This window comes from Solanum tuberosum, unplaced genomic scaffold (assembly GCF_000226075.1).
Source record: "Solanum tuberosum cultivar DM 1-3 516 R44 unplaced genomic scaffold, SolTub_3.0 scf00733, whole genome shotgun sequence".
NCBI classification, from domain to species: domain Eukaryota; kingdom Viridiplantae; phylum Streptophyta; class Magnoliopsida; order Solanales; family Solanaceae; genus Solanum; species Solanum tuberosum.
Window position 1 is genome coordinate 113,195 of NW_006239664.1, and position 22,612 is coordinate 135,806.

At 33.6% G+C, this 22,612-nt stretch overlaps 4 protein-coding genes across 13 annotated transcripts in view; 1 reads left to right on the forward strand and 3 right to left on the reverse strand.

Annotated features, from left to right (window-relative positions):
* The window catches only part of LOC102583523 (transmembrane protein 97-like), a 3,949-nt gene extending 1,762 nt beyond the window's left edge, over positions 1-2,187 (reverse strand). Inside the window, exon 1 of the mRNA XM_006367220.2 lies at positions 1,677-2,187. Within this exon, the coding sequence (XP_006367282.1) occupies positions 1,677-2,000 (324 nt within the window). The 5' untranslated portion in view covers positions 2,001-2,187. The remainder of the gene's footprint in view (positions 1-1,676) is intronic.
* A 545-nt stretch (positions 2,188-2,732) lies between these two features.
* LOC102583848 (uncharacterized) lies at positions 2,733-9,541 on the forward strand. 3 transcript variants are annotated; one of them, XM_006367222.2, is made up of 5 exons: positions 2,733-2,969; positions 3,313-3,386; positions 5,771-5,971; positions 8,265-8,344; positions 9,175-9,541. In XM_006367222.2, exons 3-5 carry the CDS (start codon positions 5,864-5,866, stop codon positions 9,242-9,244), a joined length of 258 nt encoding a protein of 85 aa, XP_006367284.1. In that variant the 5' UTR covers positions 2,733-2,969; positions 3,313-3,386; positions 5,771-5,863; the 3' UTR covers positions 9,245-9,541. The 3 variants fall into 3 exon arrangements, with proteins under 3 accessions (XP_006367284.1, XP_015160837.1, XP_006367283.1); XM_015305351.1 differs by lacking the exon at positions 3,313-3,386 and having other exon boundaries at positions 5,734-5,971; XM_006367221.2 differs by lacking the exon at positions 3,313-3,386 and having other exon boundaries at positions 2,734-2,969.
* A 616-nt stretch (positions 9,542-10,157) lies between these two features.
* Positions 10,158-12,082, reverse strand: LOC102586935 (septum-promoting GTP-binding protein 1). The gene is made up of 6 exons (XM_006367231.2): positions 11,733-12,082; positions 11,531-11,639; positions 11,352-11,448; positions 11,222-11,261; positions 11,045-11,128; positions 10,158-10,671 (listed from the first exon to the last, which is right to left on the reverse strand). Exons 1-6 carry the CDS (start codon positions 12,042-12,044, stop codon positions 10,507-10,509), a joined length of 807 nt encoding a protein of 268 aa, XP_006367293.1. The 5' UTR covers positions 12,045-12,082; the 3' UTR covers positions 10,158-10,506.
* A 2,527-nt stretch (positions 12,083-14,609) lies between these two features.
* Positions 14,610-20,121, reverse strand: LOC102584394 (glutamate receptor 3.4-like). Of its 8 annotated transcripts, none has more exons than XM_015305347.1 (8): positions 20,101-20,121; positions 19,371-19,455; positions 18,951-19,275; positions 16,793-18,129; positions 16,322-16,599; positions 16,036-16,067; positions 15,525-15,934; positions 14,610-15,310 (listed from the first exon to the last, which is right to left on the reverse strand). In XM_015305347.1, the coding sequence occupies exons 3-8, from the start codon at positions 19,258-19,260 to the stop codon at positions 14,852-14,854; spliced, it is 2,826 nt and encodes a 941-aa protein (XP_015160833.1). In that variant the 5' UTR covers positions 19,261-19,275; positions 19,371-19,455; positions 20,101-20,121; the 3' UTR covers positions 14,610-14,851. The 8 variants fall into 8 exon arrangements, with proteins under 8 accessions (XP_015160833.1, XP_015160829.1, XP_006367285.1 ...); XM_015305343.1 differs by lacking the exon at positions 20,101-20,121 and adding an exon at positions 19,736-20,016; XM_006367223.2 differs by lacking the exon at positions 20,101-20,121 and adding an exon at positions 19,736-20,016 and having other exon boundaries at positions 19,371-19,458.
* Between the last annotated feature and the right edge of the window lie 2,491 nt (positions 20,122-22,612).

Genomic DNA, 22,612 nt, shown 5'->3' on the forward strand with positions numbered 1-22,612 from the left:
GGCTCGGCCTCTCTAAGAGTCAGTTCTAGAGGATCAGGAAACAGTTTAATACTCACAAATGACGATACAATCTGCAGCAAGATGGCAGGAGGTAAAATGATGATTTCTGGAAAAGAAGATTATAATACAACTGATTCCTCAACAACCAGAAGCGCTAGACAAGTTGTTCTTATGCTTCTGGGACTCTTCTCTATTGCACTATGTTCATGTTGGTTGTTGCTCTTGAATTATTCCAATGTTCATTATGTTACCTTCTTTAGCTCTTGAGTTTCCAATGTTCATTTTTATTTCCTTAATTGCTATTCGCCACACCCACCCACCTCCAAAAAAGGGAGGAAAAGAAATGGAAAAAAGGAACAATATGAGTCCCGAGTAAGATTGACGGTCAATTGGTTTGGATATGTCCAATACAAAACAGTAGAAAACTAGCTAAGATGTATGCATATATTTTCTATATTTTTCCTTTTTCAAAGACACTAACTTGATTGGAGCAAAGATGGCCGTGATAAAAACAACAACATACCCAATATGGTCCCACAAGTGGTGTTTGGGAGGGTTTGATATACACAGACCTTACTCCTACCTTTGTGAGGTAGAGAGGTTATTTCCGATACACCCTCGGCTCAAGAAAATCATTTTTCAGAACAAATTTGAAAGAAATGTAAAGAGTAAAAAAAAATATATGAAAAGAAAAGAACCGACAGTAAAAATGTAAACGTAAAGATACCAAAGTAAGAGAAACAAGGTAACCATGATACCAAGCTGGAGAAAAGAAAACAGATAATGAACTTAACATTGCAGATCGAAATGGAAACTGTAGTGGTAAATTAGAGTTCCAACTTTTCTTGAGAAGCTGAAAATAGAGTTCCAACTTCCAAGCATACATCAACAACAACATACCCATCCCACAAGTAAGATCCGGGGAGGGTGGAGAACGCAGACCTTACCCCTACCTTTGTGGAATAGAGAGGTTGTTTCTAAAAGTTTTCAAAGCAAGGTTGTAAGGAAATATGACAGCAAGCAACCAAGATACAATGCAAATGAAGCCACATATATTAATACCACCAAAAGAATAAAATTAATACTGCTAATAAGGATAGGAGGCTAGCCCCCTACCTCTCCCACATAAAGTGGGACCACACTCCGCTACCTCCTGATCTTTTATCCTCATTTTCAACCTCTACACTTTCCTATAAGGTTCATATCCTCACGAAGCTAAAATTGTATCATGTCTTGTCTAATAACCTTCCCCAGTTCTTCTTCGGCCTACCTCTAATTTCCGCCAACCTCAAGCTCAGCCTACATCCTTCATATTAATTTCTCAAATTATTTCCAACAACCATAAAAGGTCCAAAAGTTACAATCTTTCATCTTAGGGGTGATGTCAATACAACTTATATTCAGATAAACTAGAGCTTTCCAATGAATCCTATCTTATGAAGGGGGGAAGAACAAAGAAAAGCAAAAAAAAGTTACTACCACCCAGAATGCATCTGTTTCAACTTTCCTCATAATGTTACTAATTCCATGTAATTAAATCCAATTCAACTGATTTATGAAACGTCAACCCCCAAAACAAGACAATTTGAAGCAAGCACAACAATCTAATAATCTTCGACATGCAAGACAAATTGCAATTAGCCCCCCAAAAATAAACAATAAGCAAATTAAATTACCATTGCAGTGAGAGTGGAAACACCATACATCAAGGAGGTAGTTTTAATCCAAGATTTTCCAGCTGCAATGGCATAAAGACTAAGGACGGAAAGGGGCCAAGCAAAGAGGAGCTCCAACCAGATTAAGCCAACAAAGAAATGGGGTTTCTCATAAACCAAATAATCACCATATTGTTGAGTGTACCAGCTCTTTAGGTCAACCAACGCAGGAGGAAATATATGTTTAGGAAGGGCAACTTGGCCATCAAAGAGTGGTGCAACAATGGCGATTAACAAGAAGTAAACGAAAAGAAGCAAGTCCAATAGCTTAACAAAAGCACCCATTTTGGTCTCCGTCTCTTTGCAGCAACAGAGGCAGGCACCTACAGCCAATTTTGGAAATTATTGTTTTTGTTAGAGATGTCGCCCACTAGTTCACTTCCATGAAAAGGGGATCTGAATGAATGAAGATCCACAAACATTTCTTTTATCTACTGTCTCAATTTTCCTCTCAACGCCTACCACTTTGCTTGCACATGGTTAATTATATTATATTATATTGTGTTATATTTCTGAATATTTATATATGTTATATACATATGAAATCTTTTTTTGTTATTTAGTGATGAATTTAATGATGTAATATAATGAAATCTAGTTAACAATTAAAATAAATATGATATTTATAAACTAGTAATACACTACCATACAATAGGTAGCAGCCATCCAAATAAGCTGCTAAACTACAAGTTGATATTTCTTTTTAAAAAGAAATATTCATCCCCATAAAAAGTTGCACTTTGGTGTAACGGAATTATCAAATTTTATTAGCTCCTCTAGGATGTCAAACGAATGAGTTAAATTGAAATTGAATAAGTTGAAATAGATAAGGTTAAAACATGTTAGTGAGTCGATCATCAATCATTAAACCAGCTGACTTTCATTATATTTTGTTACTTACATATAAATGTAATATAAATATTATGAAAGTTATCATTTATCGCGTTTAATAATACACATTTTTTCTTGTGTTACCCTTGTATAAAATTCCTTGCCGATGGAGCTGGAAAATACACTATTATCCTTGCGCTGAAGGTTGATCTGTCGCAGAACGGCAGAAGGGGCTTTGGTGTTAAGCACAAATTGAGCATATTTAACCCACAATATTGAAGAAGGAAGGACCAAGGGCAAAATCGTCTTTTGATCATTTATTAAAGTGCTTAACCCCAAATCTCTTCTATTTCACACACACTCTAGAAGAGTATTAGTATTTCAATCCTCCTTGGGACTTTGAAGATTTGCTTACAATTTAAGGTATGATTTCCTCTCAACCTTTGCTCAAATCTTCTTCTCGAATTTCATGTTGTACGTTGAAATTTTGTATCGAGGAAATACCTAAATTGATTTTTTGGGTTGAAGAAGCTTTTCTCGGTTGTTATTGATGTTTGTTGTTGTTGTCAGTTTTGTGATATATTTATTTTTCCATATGTTCCCCATTACGGAGTGCTGAATTAATTTTTAATATTTTCTGTTGATTGATTTTATAGATACTGTAATTCGTACAAATTTGATAAATTGAAATAGGTTAACTGAGTTCTGGTTTGTTTCTTATCACAATTCACAACCAAGTTGTTTGATGATATCCCTTAAACAACAGGTTGTTCGAAAGATTATGCTCTTACTTGCCATGCTCAATACTAATAGCTAAGATAGAAAGAAATAGAATCAAAGGTGAGATGCCTAACTTTATTTAAGTATGACGATTACACTTTGTTATCTTTCCTTATGCAAAAAACTCTAGCCAATTCTCAGACCTTTGAGCATGACTATGATTTGAGTTTTGTTAAATCAATGTACAAAAGGTCACTCTCCAATATAATACAGGTTTGTGAATTTGTGGATATCAATATCAAAACCCCCTAAAATCAATTACACTTATCTCATTTACAACGTCTATCAGATGTCTAGAGTCATATCACCAAAAACCTTCAACCTGACGATGCTTCTATTGAATTCTTTGGATTAGTGTAGTCTTTTACTTCTTGATGGTATTACGAGAACTATCTTGGACTGAAAATGACATAGTTTAGGAACTGGGAGATGATAAAAGGTGAAACTACAGCGTCTCAAGTCTCAACATGTTTTGGAAGATGTATGCTTAAATTCTTTCATGCACTTCACGTTTTCCCCCTAATTAATACTTTAATATACATGTGGAATTGCAAGTTTAGTTGATATTTTTTTTTGAGCTGATAAGAATTGACTTTTGGTAGATGAATATTCAGCAATTCTGAACTTCTTAGGGGTTGAAATATCTGCTTAGTTTCGCGGTTTTTGCTTCCGTGTCTGTATGTATCAAGATACATATTGATGTGCAATTATTTAAGGAGAAAATTGAACACTTGATGGACTAAAAGATGGAAGTATAGAAAGGAACTGATGCTTGTGATAAAGATGAATAGGTTTGTTGTCATTCCTCTTGTGTAGCGAAAAATTGGAGTAAATATCTCAAAATGTCATTCAACTATAAGTAATTATCTTACAAAGTCATTCAACTTTGTTTTGTATCAATAAAGTCATTCAACTTAACTCTTCTCTTGTAAAATCACTCAACTAAAGCTTTTTTTCTTGTAAAATCACTCAACTAAAGCCTTTTTTCTTATAAAATCACTCAACCAAAGTTTTCATTAAAGAAAATATTAACATAATAAAATAAATTAATTCTTATGCCATGTAAATATAAACCTCGCAAATAAAATTAGAATCACTGCCCACTAAAGAAGTCGTATGGATTTAATTATATTAAAACTAAAATTTGGCTGGACGACTAAGGAAGTTTTATGGAGAAAAAAATCACTTCCCATTTTTTTACTGTTTAGCATTTAATATTTTTTTATTTGAATATATATAATATATAGTCTATTTAATTATTCTTTTTAAAAAAGAAATCAAGTTCTTATACACAAACACATACTTTTAATTAAAATCGATGGGAGGTTGATTCTTTTAACACCAAAAACCAAAAAAATGCAAACCAATTTTCGGAAGTTAATTTGTTTTTGTTTTTCCACAAAAATAAATAAATTTAAAGAGTATTGCAGAAACCATGAATTTCCAGATTCATAATTTTGACAATTATGAAATTGTTGGTGTGTTGGCTTTAAACTTTAAGATATGAGTCTTCTTTAATTTTTTAATGATAAATTTAGTTGAGTGATCTTTTAAAAGAAAATCTCAAAGTTGGGTGATTTTATTGATACAAAACAAAGTTGATTGACTTTACTAAATAATTCTCTGTAGTGCATGGTTATAATATATGACCAAACATAGTTAAAAATATCTAGATCAAACTGGAACGTTGTATTAAGACTGCAATTTTTAAGAACAATATTATGTTAATGTGAAAACTGTTCTTAATGTTGTTTTCCAGTAATACGTCTGCTCAAATCTCTTTTAGACATACCGAAAGCCAGCTAAAGAATAGAAGAAGAATTAGAGTTGTTGATTAGTTATATAATTGGTGAATCGTTTGGACTTAGAGCTTGTTTTGGATCGACTTATTTTAAGTGTTTTTAAGCCTAAAATAGTTTTAAGCACTTTTGTAGTGTATTGGTAAGATACGAAAGTGCTTTTAAGAAAATTCTTCCAAGCATGCTCTTAGTTTAAGTGCCAAGTCAGTATGTTGAATGTATTTTCTTTCTCCCACAACTAGAGTAGTTTTTTGAATAGTTACTTTATTTGCTTAATGTTGTGTGGCAGCTAAATGAAGAATGTAAGCATATGGAATTTTAGAAAATTGAAGTAAATATGTTAAGAAACATGAATCATGAAACTTTTAAGAAAATACTTACAAATATAATAAACATTTGAATGTATGAAATATTTATAAAATTTGTATAAATATATTGTCAGTTTGATTTGATTCTTTTAGGTTAACATCAAACTAAATCAACTATGATAAAAAAAAAGTTAATATCAAACTAAAACTAAATCAAATCACTAATGTTTTCTCTTCTCAATTTGATTTAAATTATTGATTTGATGCGGTTTGTCAGTTTTATCTGAACCCCTACTTTAGAACAAAAATTAGAAAGTCTTCTCCTTCTATTTGATAGACCCAATTTCGACCTGACTCAAGAGGGAGGAGAAAACACAAGTATTGTATTATCAAGATTGGGGGAAAGGACATCAGACAGTAGAGAAGGAAGATGAGTTCTCCAGTGCCCAGAAGAGAGAGTCCATGGGGTTTGCCGGAAGGTGATAACAGACAACCTAAGGCCCATAGATGCAACGACCGTGTTGAGGATGTTGTTCAGGTCAGAATTTTATCTGCACTTTTATTCAAGATTATTGCGTCTGAGTTTCTGTTCCATTTCTTAGATAAGTTAGATCAATATTGATACGTGAATTTTTGTTGCCATTCTGGTGGATGTTAGTATTTCAGTCTAATTGAGTACTTCGTCCGTCCCAATTTAAGTTTAAATTGAACTACACACGTTTTTAATTTAAGATCATAACATTCAAAACTATTTTTCTTAAATTCTGTGTCTAGTCAAACTAAGACACTTAAATTGGGACCGAGGGAGTAATTTGTTTGCCTTTTTAGATTCTAAAAGCACTCATATTATTAACTTGGATGTGTGGTAAGCCTGGAGATTGAACTCTGAAATTTGTTTCGGCCTATATTATCATTTACTAAAAATGAGAGAAAAAGCTGATGTGGGATTTTGAAGGTGGAGGAGTAACATGACTTGGGTATTCCAACATTAGGGTGGACCTAGTTCTGATCATGTCGAGAAAATGAACTTTGAACCTTAATATATAGCTCAAGTATCATATGGGAAGACTACAATCCATACACTTACCAATTTTGGGATTCTAAACAGTACTCGACATGATGTGCTAAAAGATGAGGCCAACTAAGAACCATTTAGCTTCACTACTAGTCTACAAGCAGGTAAATGAAGAGTAACGATGTTTTGGCTGGGACACTGGATATGTTTTGTGGTTTCAAAAGGAGAGTAGTTCTGGGCTTCAGCCACCTCTATGGGGAATATGATGATTCAGAGGGTTTCAGAACTTTGGTGTTATTCTGCATCTTCTTGAGGCCAGCAGTGAAATTTCTTACTCCCTCGATTTCAATTTGTTTGAGTTATTTTCCTTTTAGTGAGTTCAAAGAATGTATCTTTTCTAATTTGACAACTCTTTAGTTCCAACATTCAGCTCGGCATATTTAAGGCCAGACGATTAAAAGGCATTATGATACATTAAACATATCTATAGTTAAGACTACAAGATTCAAAAGTCTTCTTGCTAATAATAAACATAGAGGAGGAACATCACAATTACTAAATACTACTACTAATAAGAAGCATAGAGGAGGCTGACCCCCTGCCTCTCCCACCCTAAGTGTGACAACACTCGGTTACCTACTAACCTTCTAGCCTAATCCTCAGGCCTTGGCCTCCACCTCTTCCTATCTCAGCTCATGTCCTCAGTAAGTTGAAGTTGTGTCAGGTCATGTCTAATCATCTTCCCCCAGTTCTTCTTCGGCCTACTTCTACCTCTTTTAACTCTTGTTACAACCAACCTCTCACACCTCCTTACTCGCCCATTCATGTACCTCCTCTTCACATGCCCGAGCCATCTCAGTCTAGCTTCCCTCAACTTGTGTGCTAGGATTCAGAAACTTCCTTTATGTGAAACAATAGCATAGTGATATGGAGTTTCAAACTTCTATACCAAATTTGTTAGCTACCTGTATGTGAAACTCCCTACAATATCATGGAGTCCGATCTTTTACAAGAGAAATTGGAGTTTTGCCATTAAAACAGACTTTGATGTTGCTGCTGCCTTCATCCTATGGTTTCAACTTAAACTGTTTCTGCTGACACAATTCTTTCTGTTTCATCAAACAATATAAGGAATGAAAATCAAGAGAAATTCCATTGTAATGGTGAACTATGTATTAGAAATTTCGTTGTGGAGTACCTGCCTATACTGATATAACGATGCTTATACTCAAATAAATTGCTAGCTTCTTGTTAAGTTAATAGTTCTCTTCGAACACACTGCTGGTATATTGATTCTGATTCATATTGGTCCGTAAAATAAGTTCCATGTTTTTCACTTTTATGTCTTCAAATTACATTGGTGTAGTAGGTGGTATGTAGTATATAGATCGAGAAGCTTAGTATATTGATCTCCTTTGTCAAAAAGATGATGTGATTCAATTTATGGTAAGGCAAATTCGGAGTAGTTCGAATATCGAGCATTAAAATGTGGCTACTGTTCTTTAGTGGTCTGCAAAGTGGCTATTTGTCCATTTTTCCCTCTATATAATGTTCGTAGGAAGGAGAGATGTTTGCATATCCCTCGTCAAGGATGGGAATATCCTTCGATCTTTACCTGTTACCAGATCAGTCTATCCATTCATTGGTTACATTGTGCCCCTGGTTCCAGAATCAGATACTCAACTCTTTTGAATGTCTGAGTTCATCACTGGCTAATTTATATCTTTTAGTATAACCCAGCATAATGTTCAACAAACGCATTTTATGTTTGTTTGTCGTTTCTTTTTTCAGCTGACTAATTTATAATATTATGCAGGCATGTTTTGAAGGCAATCCTTTTAAAACGATACCGGGGCCTTTCAAGTTATTCTGGCGGTGCATGCGTTCTAAGCCTGGGTAAGCTTCGAGACTTCAGTTATTATTCCATAGATCAGCTGTGAAATAATTGACATTGAAATAATTAGTCTTATCTCATTATATGTCATCAAACACAGCCTTATAGCAAACTATCTTCTAATAGATATTACAGTTCAAATAAAATGATTGATGAAGACATCTCTTGTTACTCTAAGTTATGTATTGGCTTACGTTTTCTTTTGATTTATCTGTAAGAGGTAGTGGAATAAAGTTGAACATCTTAAACAATTAGTGTTTATAGAACACCAATAATTTGTTATTTTTATCTAAAAATACTTACTCCTGAAGACTACTCATACATAATGCAAATAGGCTACAAAATTTGGAGCTAACCCGAGTATCAAGTTTTGGAAATGATGAACTCGGTTGTTCCTTCTGAGCTTAGATGTTGAAGATTGAACAACTCAAATAGCAATGAACTTCAGTCTTGACATCTTTGAAATTAATGAAGATGAATTGTGTGGAAGGAAGAAATATTTCGGGGGTTGGAGATTTGAAAGGGCTAAACTTGAAGAGAGAAATTGTAAGAAGGTGAGCCCTGGGGGGAAAATACAGTAAACATTGAAGAGTACTTTAAGGGTATGTAAAATAGTTTTCAGATCCTTATAGCCCGGATGTTAAATATTTCGTGATTGAAACAAATAAACAAGCGGGAATCCTATAAAAAACAAAAAATAGACGAAGAAATATTGTTTGGAGGAAGTGCCATATTTGAAAGTTCTCTTAAATGCTTTCAGTTGGTGTAAGTTTCTGTTCCTATAGTGATAAAGAGGAGGCTTTCTAACTTTCTATGCAACATGGTTGTGCAGGGAAGAGCCTACTGAGCCATTCTACTACTTGCAATTGGAACCTCCCAAGAGAGAAGTGCACCTTGAGTAGAGCTTTGTTTTTGTTAATTTCTAAACCTTTAATGAGGTTGTTTATGAATCCTGTCACTCTAGGTTGTGCTACTTGGTGACAGCAATCTTCACTTCGGAAGGTTGTTCATGGCGAATGTTCCCCCAAGGAAGATTGAACGTTTATATTATATTATTTCCTGTTTCCGAATAAGCACGAATATGATGTTGATACAGAAAGAATTTTGAGATACTATACTGTTCTGTTCATTTCGAAGTAAAGGTACAATTGCATAAGAGTTGGCCACAAAAGTGGTAAAGTAGAATTTGTGATTTTGTGTACTGCCTGTGTCCTTTATTCTCTCTTCTTGTTGCGTTCATTTTGACCAATGCTTTGTTCCTGCTCGTTATATATTCAATGAGTACATGCCTGAAGTTCATAATATTTTGTTCTACTCCAGTTTTTATCTCCTGTTTTTATTACATTTTTAGTTACGTCGGCATCTTGAATTGGTCAATGCGAACTTTATCATAGGAAATGACGTACAAATATTGCTCATAATTCATAAATGTGACTTGACTAGAAGGTAGTTAACTCTACTCCTTAACAAATTTGCAAAACAAGCAATTGTATCTTCTTTGTATACATCATATCCACAGACTATTTTGACACAGGTGAGGTTTGGTGAGAATGGTGTGTATGCAACTTTAACCCCTATCTTGAGAAGATAGAGATGGTGTTTTTGATAGTTCATCTCCGCTCAAGAAAAAAATATAAAAAAATAAGTATGTAAAGCAAATACAATAATAAATACGTCATGCTGAAAACAACGAAGAAGAGAATCGTAGCAACAAATAATATGATAATTGAAGTCAAAGAGGGAATAAGTAATACTAAAATCGAAGAATAAGATACAAAGAGAATAAAAATAACAATACATATAAGGAAACAAGGTAGCTCTCGACTACTTATTAACCCGATCTTTTTATCTAGGGTTTTGTTCTCAACTTAATCCTCAACCTCCATATCTTTTATGTAGGGTCATGTTGTCGATAAACCACATATATATGTCAACTTAATCCTCAACCTCGATATCTTTTTATTCAGGGTCATGTTCTCGATATGCCATAGATTTGTCATGTCTTGTTTAATCATCTCCTTTAATACTTCTTCAGCTTACCTTTATCTCACCTTATACCCACGACCCATCATAGTAAATCTCTCACACCTCCTCTCTGAGATGTTTGTGCATCTTCTCTTTTACAACAATCCGAATACTTACCAAAGTCCAAGTGACAGGTTTACTAGAAGTCAATGATGGGTTCTCCAATGGTGAGGTTACGTTCCATTGTCCATGGTAAATTGAATAGCTTGGCTGTGATGAACTTGAATATCTTGTTCACATTTATGTTGTATGTTGCACTAGAGAAAAATAGGGTTGCATTCAGTGCTTTTGCATATGCTCTTGCCTGTTCAAAATCATATTGGACATACTGTAAATATCAGTTATCCTTTCATGACCCAACCAATTATGGTTGGCCCAAACATATGCAGTACTTCAGAGCAATTAAAGATAGATACAGTAGGAAAAGTATCTCTATTTATGTACCCAATAAATAGATGGTGGATATAATTTGCTCAGACTATTAATTTTGATTCCTTTTCCATGTAATTTACCTCTCTTGAACCCTACTCGAATTAAAATTTTGAGCTTATGAGTTTTGGATGGTAAAAAAAATAAATAGTGGTTGTGTTCCTGATTCTAGTACGGCTCAAACTCATGACTTATAAATCAAGCGAAACTTCTCTTCACCTAAGGTGATAAGAAGATGAGGATGATACCTGATTTGCAATGGTCCATTGCACATCTAATGGTAACTGCACGAAATCATCAAACTTTGTTCCTATCAATACTGGAATTGCCGTCTGAAAACAAAAAATTTAACTCTAATCAATTACTATACCATTGAAACATTCCATAATCAAGAGAGAAACAGAGAAGAAAACGATGATTTCTACCTGATTCCATTGTCGTGCTTGTTGATACCAACTAATAACACTGTCATTTTATCAGCAAAACAATTTTAGATCGACTTGTGATGAATGGTTACAGATTTCTCTTTCAAATAAATATGTAAAACTATGATACCTCTTCAGTGTACGTCGACTTGTTAGATCAAACATGAATAACATTGCTACAGAGTCTTTACAAGCTGTTGAAATCTGAGTAGATGCAGAAACATCACCTGCATTGTTAACATTTAAGTCAAATTCACATATTATTGATTCAGAATTCAATATTTATCGAAATAATTTTAACACATATACCTTGAACTTCCCATATAGTATATGAGATTCTTGCTCCTTTAACACACAGAATTTTATCCATTTGATTTAACCCTGTTGTTGAAGTACTCTCCTTTCCTACATACTTTGTCTTTAATCAACATTATAAAAGCAACATTAGAAACACGAAGAAAGAAAGAAAAACTTTTGAAACTTGCATACAGACTAAAAAAAAAAGACTAACCAAGAAACTTGTCTTGCCAATTTGGTTATCACCCAATACACATATCTTCAAGGCAACCAAATCCTCCAATGGCGCGGAGACCGCCCTGCCAGATGGCGAGGGAGTCGCGGTGGTGGTGGTGGTGATGGAAGAGGAATGGTGGTGGTGTGACAATTTTCTATATTTGATGGACTTATAGCCTATACAACAACCAACAATTTGGTTCCAAAATGACTTCACATACTTCTGAAGTACTGCTACCCTGCAGATTATTTTCCTCTTTTTGTTCAGCTTAAACATTCTTCTGTAGCAAAGCAGTATACACTTCCGCATGATTTGTGTTTGTTTATGGTTTTTGAATTGAATTTGAGAAATAGCCTCAAAAGGAGCTTAAGCTAATTCTAAGGGCCATGAAAATAGTGAAATAAAGACTCTTTTTACACACTCGCATATTATTTTTTTTGTCTATAAGTTGTTTAATTAATTATTATTTTTATGGGGTTAAGGAAAAATTGGATAACGGTTACCAGCGTTACAGAGGAGTTTGACTATTTTTTTTTTCATAATACATTAACGTGTCTTTTAATTTAGCCTCAACTAATATCTATGTAGACTATGCCCTCTAACTTTGAATGTACATACACACTAACTTGTATAAAATTGAACAGATAGTCACATTAGTCCTATGTGATATTCTTTATGGCAATTTTTGTCCTACGTGACATCCTACGTATATTATGATACGTAGAATACATGCGTGTACCTAAAATTGGAGGACGTCAATATTAGCTTAAAAAACATATTTATGTAATATGTATTTTTATTTTTTTTTGGGTACGAAGAGAAAGTCAGATTATGTCCTTGTCTATATCTTCTTCTTTTTTATCGTTGGAATGGTAAATTGCTACTTATTGGAATGAGGGAAATGCTTGTAGATCTACGTATTTTTTTTCTTTTTCCCCATCGTTTGTGGATCTACTTGGTCACTGCAAAAAAAAAGTTATCTGCATTTTTCTATGAATTATGGGGTATATATTTTTATTTCTCATGTTTCGTATTATGAAAATTAATTTGACTAATTTTTAGAGTTAAAGTGAAATGAATTAATTTAATATTTAAAATTTAGATGTTTGAAAACTATACGAAAAATACTATAAGTTGCAATTCTTCTCATACTAATATGATGAAAGAATATATCTTAATATGTCGGTCAAAATCTGTATAATTTGACTCTTGAAAAGTGAAATGTGACAAATAAAAATGAACGAATGAAGTATCATTGATATAGTTTAACAATGAATTATTTATTTTCTTTTATAAATTAACGATGATAATTATATACACTTAAACTTGAAGGAAGATCCCTAAAATTTATAACCCTTTTAATTTTTTATTTATAAGATATCGATTCATAATAATCATTTAATCTATATAAATAACATAATTATATAAAAATAAGATAGATAACCTAGAGACCTCCCTCCAAGTTCGACCTCGGACTCGCTAATTAAGAAGATCTTTCTCATGTGTACGCATATTTCACCTACTCCTTAGGTTGAGAGGGTGATAAAATATGATTCCGTATAAGATCTATATAATTTTTGAAAAAATATTCAGAATGTAGTTAAACATAAGTTTTTAAAAATTCTTATTAAATACATGTCTACATGTAATATAATTTGATTCTCCATGTGTCCCCTTACGAAACCTAACGAAGAGACATTGAACTAATTTTATATTAATTAATCTATTATAAACATATATTGGTTGGGTTTGAAATTGTCTGGCAATTTGACATTACATAATCTAACAGGTTTAGATAAGAAAAAAAAATTAATTTAAAAAATTGCATGTGAGTGGCATTGATTCGTTAAAACATCTTTATATATATTCATCTCCCTTTTTTTGTTTACATATTTAGTTTAGTGCTTGTCATTTCTCTTTATTCTTTATGCCCATAATTCACTAATGAGGAATTTTATTATTATGCTTCTACTGATGTACCATGTGCGTGCACACATGTTTATGTTTCGTGGGGAGCTCTACTTTTTAATATATAGTGTTTAATTATCAAATTGAGAAATAATATAAGCTAGTAGGAGGACAGTATAAGCAAATTAAATAATTAGATAAGTGAATAAAATATTGACAGTTTAAAACTCTATGAGAACTTCTTTTTTGTTCTTTTATGTTTTAGCTAGCTAGAGGTATTTTTATCTTAATTTTATTGACATATTAAGATGAGGTTAAATGTTAAATAGTTATGAAATAATAATTAAATAAGTATTGTATTTTGTTCATTACAAAATAAGTGTTGTTTTAGTAAAAATCACATTCATCAAGAAATCAATAAAGGCCATGTATAGTTTACTAGACTATGTCTCTTGAAAATTGAACATTATTATAAAGATGGAGTACGTCAGGGTTATAATTGAAAAAATGTACTAATTTTGTCTTGAATTTCTAAGGTGACACTTATTTTAGGACAATTTTTTATTTATTAAGACGACGCTTAAAATTTTGGGACAGAGGGAGTATTGATTAAGGCTTGAAAAGTGGATTTTTGACATTTCTCCCAAAAAAAAATCTAGCCTAGTCATCAAATTCAGTATTAGCAAATGTCTTAGGTTTGAGTCTCACCCACCATCTCTGACCTTATGAATGCGGGTTCTAGTCATCAAAGTCAGTATTACCAAAGGTCTTAGGTTCAAGTCCTCGAGTCGCTTTTGTTGGGAAGGTCTTATATGATTAACTTGAGCTAATGGTTCAAACATATGTACTTCACCAACATTATGTTATAACTTAATCAAAAAATTGAACAAATTGGGTTGTTCTTCCCTATGCTATCTAATAGTAGTAGCTGAACATCAGACAAACTTACTGGAAAAGCAAGCAAACTGATCTAAATCTTAACAATTACTATCATTATATGACAATTAGTACAAATGTTACCATTTTCTTTTCTCTCCTACTAGTATACAAAGACATTTTTTTCCCCTTCTAACATACCTAGCCTTGTGTGTGTGAAAAATTGAAATGAAGGTTATTCGACGAGGAATTACGTATGCATCATTTACATATTAACCATAGGCACATTGCACTGAGCAAGAAACAAGCAAGCCAACGAATGAATCGTTGATTCAAACAGGCGAGCTTGGTTGCGCATCTGAGCTCTGACCTTGATGTTTCTTGCTGTCAATACTCTTCCTCTTGAGTATATCCTTAATTTCACTTTCTCTTCTGTCAACAAAGGTTATTAAGTCCCTAAAGCTCACAGACCGTAGTGTACGCCTACTAGGACGTACAGATTCAGGTTCACTGATCTCTTGGTCTTCTGGCTCGGGGTCATACCTCCGGAATTGACAGTATACCCTGCAGAAAAATGCAACAAGAGCAAGAAAACAAGCAACAGCACATATGAGAAATAGGCCCCAGAAGCTTTTGAGTGAAAGTTGAGTATCATCAGCTTGGTTGCTTTGTGAAGAGCATCCGTTTTTAGAGAGCCATTTGTCATGGATCCTTTGGAGTTCGCCGTTTTCTGACAGTTGAAGGATTGCAGTTGATAGATCAACAGCCAGAGGAGAGTCCCTTTGAAATGCCTGATCATGGATAGTGAAGATCAGCTCGAATAGATTGGATTGTGTGTGCATATACAACAACAACGATAACAACAAACCTAGTGTAATCCCACAAGTGGGGTATGGGGAGGGTAGAGTGTACGCAGACCTTACCCCTACCTTGGAAGGCAGAGAGGCTGTTTCCGATAGGCAACTTGATGTCTGTTCAGTAATGCAAAGGAAAAGATTAACTTACAAAGCCCCATCCGCCTTTCGTGAACTCTTGTCCTACTGTCCTGAATACGCATTTGCTGTTGGATAAGAAGAGCTCAACATAAGGAAGCTCGTCCACAATGCCAGCAACGCCACCACCTTGCGGACCTTTCTCCAGGGCACTGGTATATTCATCTTCTGTTTTCAATATACGGATCCGTGATTCTAAAACACCTAGCTCTTCAATGAGGTAGTTATAGGCAAATGAGCCATCCTGAACTCCAATTGGATCAGAACTAGAAATTAAACTGTCAATTCCTTGAATTCCTGATGACAGCTGCCTCACTGTCAGGATAGATGTCAAGCTAGCTGTATAGCTCGAATTGATGATTAGAACGACAAAGAGCCAAAAGATCAGCACTAAGCGTCCCAAGGTGCTCATTGTGTTTTCTCCTATTAGTTCACACAAGGAACAGTGTCAGCTATGCTAGGACAAGCTGTCTGTCACAATATGGAAGATCTTAAAAAAAACAAATCGAAGAGGATGTACGTACTGTGTGCGAAAAACATTGTTGAGAAACTAAACCTGAAAGAGAAAACCGAATCTTAGCACCAGTGTCAACTATGTTATGATTGAATGCAAATGTTCTTAATAATAAATTCTCTATTTATCTCCAAAGCCGTTGTTTAGACTTGTAATTCCAAATAGATGAATTGACAATGCAGCCAGCACTTGTTCCACGTCAAGGCACTTCCTTCCAGAACATTCAGTGATGCAAAGTTTCACATAAAGCATGCATTTGATTCTACAACAAGAGGTTATTAGATTGAGTTACTAACCAAAAAACTGTAACAAGTTGGTGCCTTGGCGAACCACGGAATTCAGGATTATGTCGATGCTCAAGAATCCAAACGACAGTTCCAACGAAGAGAAAGAAGACCCCAGTTACGCACCACATTTGGAGGGTAAATGGCTGAAGGAAAGCCCATGGACTGGATTTCAGCTCTTTGATAGGAGCAACTACGACGAGTCCAGATTCCATGTAAGGTTGTGTGAAGTCCACAATCCTTGTGCGGTTTGTAGTAATCGTGACATCTCCAACAGCTGCATCATATTTCTAAGATGCAAAATGTATCCTTATATAAGTAACCATGAAAAATGTTTCAGCATCACATTCAAAATTAATTAATATTCCTATTGTGGTAACTAGTAAACAAATGTAAATTAAAGAGATATTAAGTCGGTCTGATCAAATTATTCCATCATAATTAGTCAATGAAAAAAAATGGATAACACAATCAAGAACTCACATTTGTTACGACGTCATTCACCAAATTTTTGAAAGAGGGGTTTCTCTTGCCATCTCCATACAGAATATAGACATGAGGAACGGCGTAAGGCAACAAATCTATGGCAGCCTCAAAAACATCAATGCAATATCCTTTTACCCCAGAAGGTCCTTTATCTTTATGCACAAACTCTTTAAAAGTAACACGGTAAGGCACAGCAATTTGCAGAGGCTTTCCATTATGTGGGAACACCCATCCTCGAGGTTGAGTTACAGTTTCTCCCGGCCATATGACATTGTATAGATGTTGGGTACTGATTGAAGTGTTTGGAGGTTTTGAGTATAAAATCTCTGGAGTTACAACTGATAGACCAGAATAGTTTGACCAATAACCTACGGTGCGTGATCCTGTTCCACCAATGTTAAGAACATCATATGCTGGATGACCCAAATTTTTCTCAGAATCAAACTGAATCTGGCCACTTAGACCTGTGAAGTTCATGCCAATGAGTGTCTGGAATAATTTCTGTCCTTGGTCAAAAACTTGCATGGATGACAAATGCAAAGAACTCCCATTTGTATCACGTAGCCTGGGGTCATCAGAGAAGGTAACCTTTCCACCATCCTTGAAGTAAAGGTCGAGAGCTCGGGCAAGTAGCCAAATGGTATCGTAAGCATAGAGTGCATAAGAATTAAAACTTGAAGTTTCCACATTCTTAAAGTTTTTCCATCGCGATGCAAACTTCTTTTTCTGATCAGAATCTGCGGTGTGATGTCGAAGTGCTACAACACCCTGAATAAGATCCATAGTTTCTGGATTAACTGAATCAGAAGAATCCAAAAACGATGGAAGCCAATCAGTAGTGATCCAAACATAGCCACCAACCATCATTCCCAAATTCTTTGCCTTTGAAAAGATTGATAGCCCAGTATCAGGATTTACATGAACAACAAATACTCGTGCCTCCATAAGGTTCACACTGACTAACAAATCAGCAATCTCACTACTACTTGCTCCAGGAGAAAAGGCTGCTTTGTAAGTGAGCTTAGCACGCTTCTTTGCAAGGGCATCACCCAACACAGATATCCCATTTCTACCATTATCATCATCAACAAATATGGCTATGACCTCTTTCCATCCAAAATAATTAACCACATCAGCTATAGCATACATTTGGAAGTGATCATTTGGAACAGTTCTAAGAAAATACGAGTACTGCAGAGAGGATAGAGTAGGGTCCGTGGCAAAAGACAGAAGAGGGACCTGAAGTTCATTCATAACATGGGAAATCACATGTGCTATTCCCGAGGATTGTGGACCAATTGCAGCAATTACTTCTTTCTCCATTAGCTGCAAAGCTACAAGGCAAGGATGCCTGTAAAATACAAGGAAGAGCAAAAAAAAAAAGAAGGAAATAGGCATTGGTACTAGTAAATAGTAGTACTAATTTAAATGTGACAGGAAGGTTCGCCTTAGTTGAGCTTTTAAACAAGGTCTCTTGTCTGTGAAACACTAGTGGTACAAGACATTGAACTATTTGTGAATTCAAAAACAGGCCATGAACTAAAATTTGTTTCTTTATTTCTTCCGTTACCAGTCTAAACTCTAAAGTGCATTGCTTTCGTATTTTCTTTATTCAGACTTCCAAAATACTTGCCCAGCCTCCATTCTACCACGTCCCATTGAGTTTTCAAATTAAGCTACAGCATACAGAAATTCAAACCTCACTTGTGGGATTACACTAGATATGTTGCTATTGTTGCATACAGAAATTCTGATCAAATGAGCATGTCTTCATCTAAACTTAATGAATGCATATCAAATCAATCAACTACGTCTCAATCACAATTTAATTTCGGTAGACTATATAGCTTTTTTGTATCCATTCCACTGCATTCAGATTCATTCCATTCCAGTACAACTTAATTGAATGTATAGGACACCAAATTATAGACAGCGAGCATAGGGTATAAGATGACGTAAAGATATGACACCTGGACCAAGGATTGCCCTAGTCCATATAAGCAGATCATAAGTTTCATAAAAGCAGACCATTAGTCCATTCTCCAACCAACTCTAACCCACTCTAACAATGCCCAAACTACTGAGAATGAAGTATGGTACTTACACTTAATAATTTTCTTATAAAAAAATCATAGTAGAGGAGAAAAGTGTTTACCATCAACAGTGCCAACAAATCCACTGCAATTTGTGTCCTGAAATATGAGGTTCAATTTGGTTCCTCTGAGAATGCTAGAATCTGAGTTAACATCATTAATAGCAGCTACAAGAGCTGGCTCAGCTGACCTTCCAATAACAGAATTAGAAGTAAACAAAGCTCCAACATTCACCACCTTAGGCCTAGAAAAGGAAGATAAAGGAGCAGTTGCATTTGTTGTGTTATTCCCAGTCCCTCCAAGAACAGCCAAAGGCCATATCCATGAAACCAACAACAGAAACACTCTCTTCCTTTGTAAATAAGCCTCCATCACACAAACTGCCTACTTCACACAAAGACGGATCCAAAATTTTGAGTTTACGAGTTCTGAATTCAATATAAATAAATCATTTACAGACATTCAACAAATTTCTTTCTTACCACAAACCCGTAGCTAGAACTCTAGCTCCGCCTCTAAGTCTTCAAAGCATCAATTTAATATCACCAATATTTCTTCCAGAAACTTCTGCTAATCACCAAAACACAAAATATAAAAGTCAGAGCTCAACATTTGAAGGTGAAAAAATCCAAGATTTTCAATAAGGGGTTCTAAAAATAACATCTTTTTAGTTTTTTCAAGAAAATGGAATGTGTGCCCCACATCAAATTTTACAGAAGACCCATGATGACAATTCATAAACATTTAAAACACCAAACAAGAAGAAATCAGGGATGACCCAAGAAAGAGTCAAAATAGGAAGCTTCCTTACTGAAAAACTACAGAGAAGAAACAATGAATTTTGTACCTCAAAATACCCAACTTGCAAAAAATAGGACAAGATTTTTTCAGTATCTTGTACAATCCCACTAAAAATAGAATCTTTTGTATATGGATGCATGTTTGCCACATGTATTAATAAACTAATTGTGTAATTAAAGAAGAACAAGTTGGATAAAATATGCCCATTTTTTCTTGGAATTCAATTAAGAGTGGTACAGAGATGATAGAGAATCTTGGTTGTTACTGGCTGGTGGGATTTAACAAACTTAAATTTACATAATCTTGAATAAGTATTTGTGGAATTCAAAATCATAACTCAATTGTTTAGTGTTAGCATACATATAAACAATATGAAAATACACAAAAATTAAATTTGACTGCATTACTTACCCTTCACAGTACAAACTCAAAAAAATAAGGAGTGTGACCACTCAATTTAAATAACACACATGACTCTTTGTTTGTGTGTGGACAAAGGAACAATCACAGTAAGTAACAACAGGACAAATTCTGTAGCTAAACAAAAATATTTGTTGCTAATTTTATTTAGTAATAAATTATCAAATATTTGACAATAGATTAACAACAATTAAATTCTGATTTATTTTTTCTGTCTCAATTTGTATAACGTTTCACTTCAAATTATGTCATGTAAATTAAAATTATATCACGTAAATTGAGACATATGGAATAGTTTATTGGTGTGCATGTATGATATGAAAGGGGAAAAGCATATATTATTAGAAAAAGAGATCCTAATGAGAACAGTCTTGAAAGGTGAGGAAAGAATGATACTTTTCCTAGTTGTATAAATTTTCATTTTAACTTTACAGCGACTGATTCTTCTGATTACTTTGTGTATGAATTGAGTTGAGTATGCATCCAAATAGATGGTATCAGTGGCGGAGGCAGGATTAAAAGTTTGAGGTTCTAAATTTCCTTTAAAATCGTCAATCAATTATGTTAGGAGTTCACAAATTAATATACATATATATTTAATTAATTTTGTCCAAATCCATGAACCCAGCTCCGCCTCGAGATGGTATAAGATGTTGCCACGTCATCAGATGAGTAGGATAAGAGCAACCTGTATCAGACATCAGGTGGGACATACTAGCCTGATTTTTGTGAAACACGTGGATTCTTTATGCCTTAAACATGTTATTAAGATTAATTAACCTTGCTAGCTTAGAAAAGGCTATATATGGAAAATCTTTAAGGAATCTAGCTATGCAATTATCGACCTGGATTGTGGTGCAGTGATCGAAATATTACACCCTTAATTAGAGATTTTGAGTTCGAATTCTAGGTTTGGAGAAAATCATGTTGGGAGCATCACCCCAGATGGACATTGCAGTGCGCGATCTGAATTTAATAGGGACTTCAATGTGACCAAAAAAAAGGTGTAGATGTGCTGTTATCCTCTATTAATATAGCAATAAGAATGGATTGTGATAAAATGATAAGTATCAACGAGTAAAAAATGAGGATTTTTTTTAAAAAAAGTAAAAATAATCGTAATGTAAAGTGGAGAAAGAATAGAACTTTTGAAATGAGGGGGTGTGGTGACCTATATGGACCATATCCTAAAAATATCTTATACTATTATTAAGAATAATTATGTTTGCATTAATGTCCACTCAAATGTATTTGTCTATCATTGTCGTATCAGTTAAGCATAAGTTAGTGTAGTCTTTTTCTGATTTAGAAATAAAAGTCAACTGCCTATTAACTCGTTCATATTTAATAAATAAGCCTTCCCACTTGGTTTGGCTATAAAATTTATTTACTTTTTTTGGATTTTTTTATTTTATTTAAAAATTAATGTTTAACTATTAAATTTCAAGTACAATTTTAAAACATTAAATCTTATTTTCACTATCGCTACATTTTTCTTTTAAAATTTAACCCCTAATTTTATTTTATTTTTTAAAAATAATTTCGTTTAAATCATGTTTCATATTTTTTTAGAAAAATGTGTTCAGATCATTAAGTTATTTGCAAAAATATAACAAAATACAGCTTCATCTTTAAAAATTTCAAATAAAGAGAAAAAAATATTTATAATAATATTTAGTAGCTTGTATATGAAATTTAATATATGACATTATGTGATTATCTTTTAGAACAAATCTGATTATATGTCATAATTATTGCAAGCATTTTTGGAGGGGTTTTTTTTGCAAAATTTATTTTAGTCATAGAATTTGTCTAGTTTCAGGGGATGGGTGGATTGGGAAAAAAAATATGTAAATCAAAGTGATTATTGGCCAAAATATAATTGTTGTGTTCTTTAAATTTTTTAAAACTTTCCCAAATTTTTATATTTTATAAAAAGTGTCCATTTATTTATTACTCCAACTAATTCTATCTAACGTGTTCCCCTCATTAAACACACACTCTTCATCTGAAAATGTATGATCACCGTGGAAATATTGTTCGTAGAATGTAAAAGATTACATTAAAGAATAGCTAATTACTGTTGTTGTTGTTCTTATTTATATTTTACATCCATGGATTTTTGTAGCTAATTATAATTTGATGAATTGTAATAGTTGATAATTGTGTTATTAGTAGTTTTTATTAAAAGGTTATATTATGATTTTTTTGGATAATGTATTATCTATTGCTAGTTCATTATAAAAATGATAATTTTATGTCATATGAGGGCTTTAAATAGTCTTTAAAAGCTTATGAATATAAATTATGTTTCATACTTTTTAATAATAAAAAAATGAAATATATTCTTAAAAACTATGATCAAATACATATCAAAAGTGTAATTCAAACTTTATCCAAATTTATTTATTTTTAAAAAAATATTTAAAAATATATAACCAAATGTACCAAGAGACTATATATGAGTTTAAAACGCCGTACAAGCTTAATTGGGTTTGTCCGG

What these genes read in the sequence shown, in the direction of transcription:
- LOC102583848 (XM_006367222.2), top strand. Translation starts at nt 5,864, where the DNA reads ATGAGTTCTCCAGTGCCCAGAAGAGAGAGTCCATGGGGTTTGCCGGAA. An exon ending in GTGTTGAGGATGTTGTTCAG is followed by an intron (nt 5,972 to 8,264) that starts GTCAGAATTTTA and finishes AATATTATGCAG; the next exon opens with GCATGTTTTGAAGGCAATCC. An exon ending in TGCATGCGTTCTAAGCCTGG is followed by an intron (nt 8,345 to 9,174) that starts GTAAGCTTCGAG and finishes ATGGTTGTGCAG; the next exon opens with GGAAGAGCCTACTGAGCCAT.
- LOC102586935 (XM_006367231.2), bottom strand. Translation starts at nt 12,044, where the DNA reads ATGCGGAAGTGTATACTGCTTTGCTACAGAAGAATGTTTAAGCTGAAC. An exon ending in TTGGCAAGACAAGTTTCTTG is followed by an intron (nt 11,640 to 11,732) that starts GTTAGTCTTTTT and finishes TGTTGATTAAAG; the next exon opens with ACAAAGTATGTAGGAAAGGA. An exon ending in TACTATATGGGAAGTTCAAG is followed by an intron (nt 11,449 to 11,530) that starts GTATATGTGTTA and finishes TTAACAATGCAG; the next exon opens with GTGATGTTTCTGCATCTACT.
- LOC102584394 (XM_015305347.1), bottom strand. Translation starts at nt 19,260, where the DNA reads ATGGAGGCTTATTTACAAAGGAAGAGAGTGTTTCTGTTGTTGGTTTCA. An exon ending in TGAATGACGTCGTAACAAAT is followed by an intron (nt 16,600 to 16,792) that starts GTGAGTTCTTGA and finishes TTTGCATCTTAG; the next exon opens with AAATATGATGCAGCTGTTGG. An exon ending in AACAATGTTTTTCGCACACA is followed by an intron (nt 15,935 to 16,035) that starts GTACGTACATCC and finishes GTGAACTAATAG; the next exon opens with GAGAAAACACAATGAGCACC.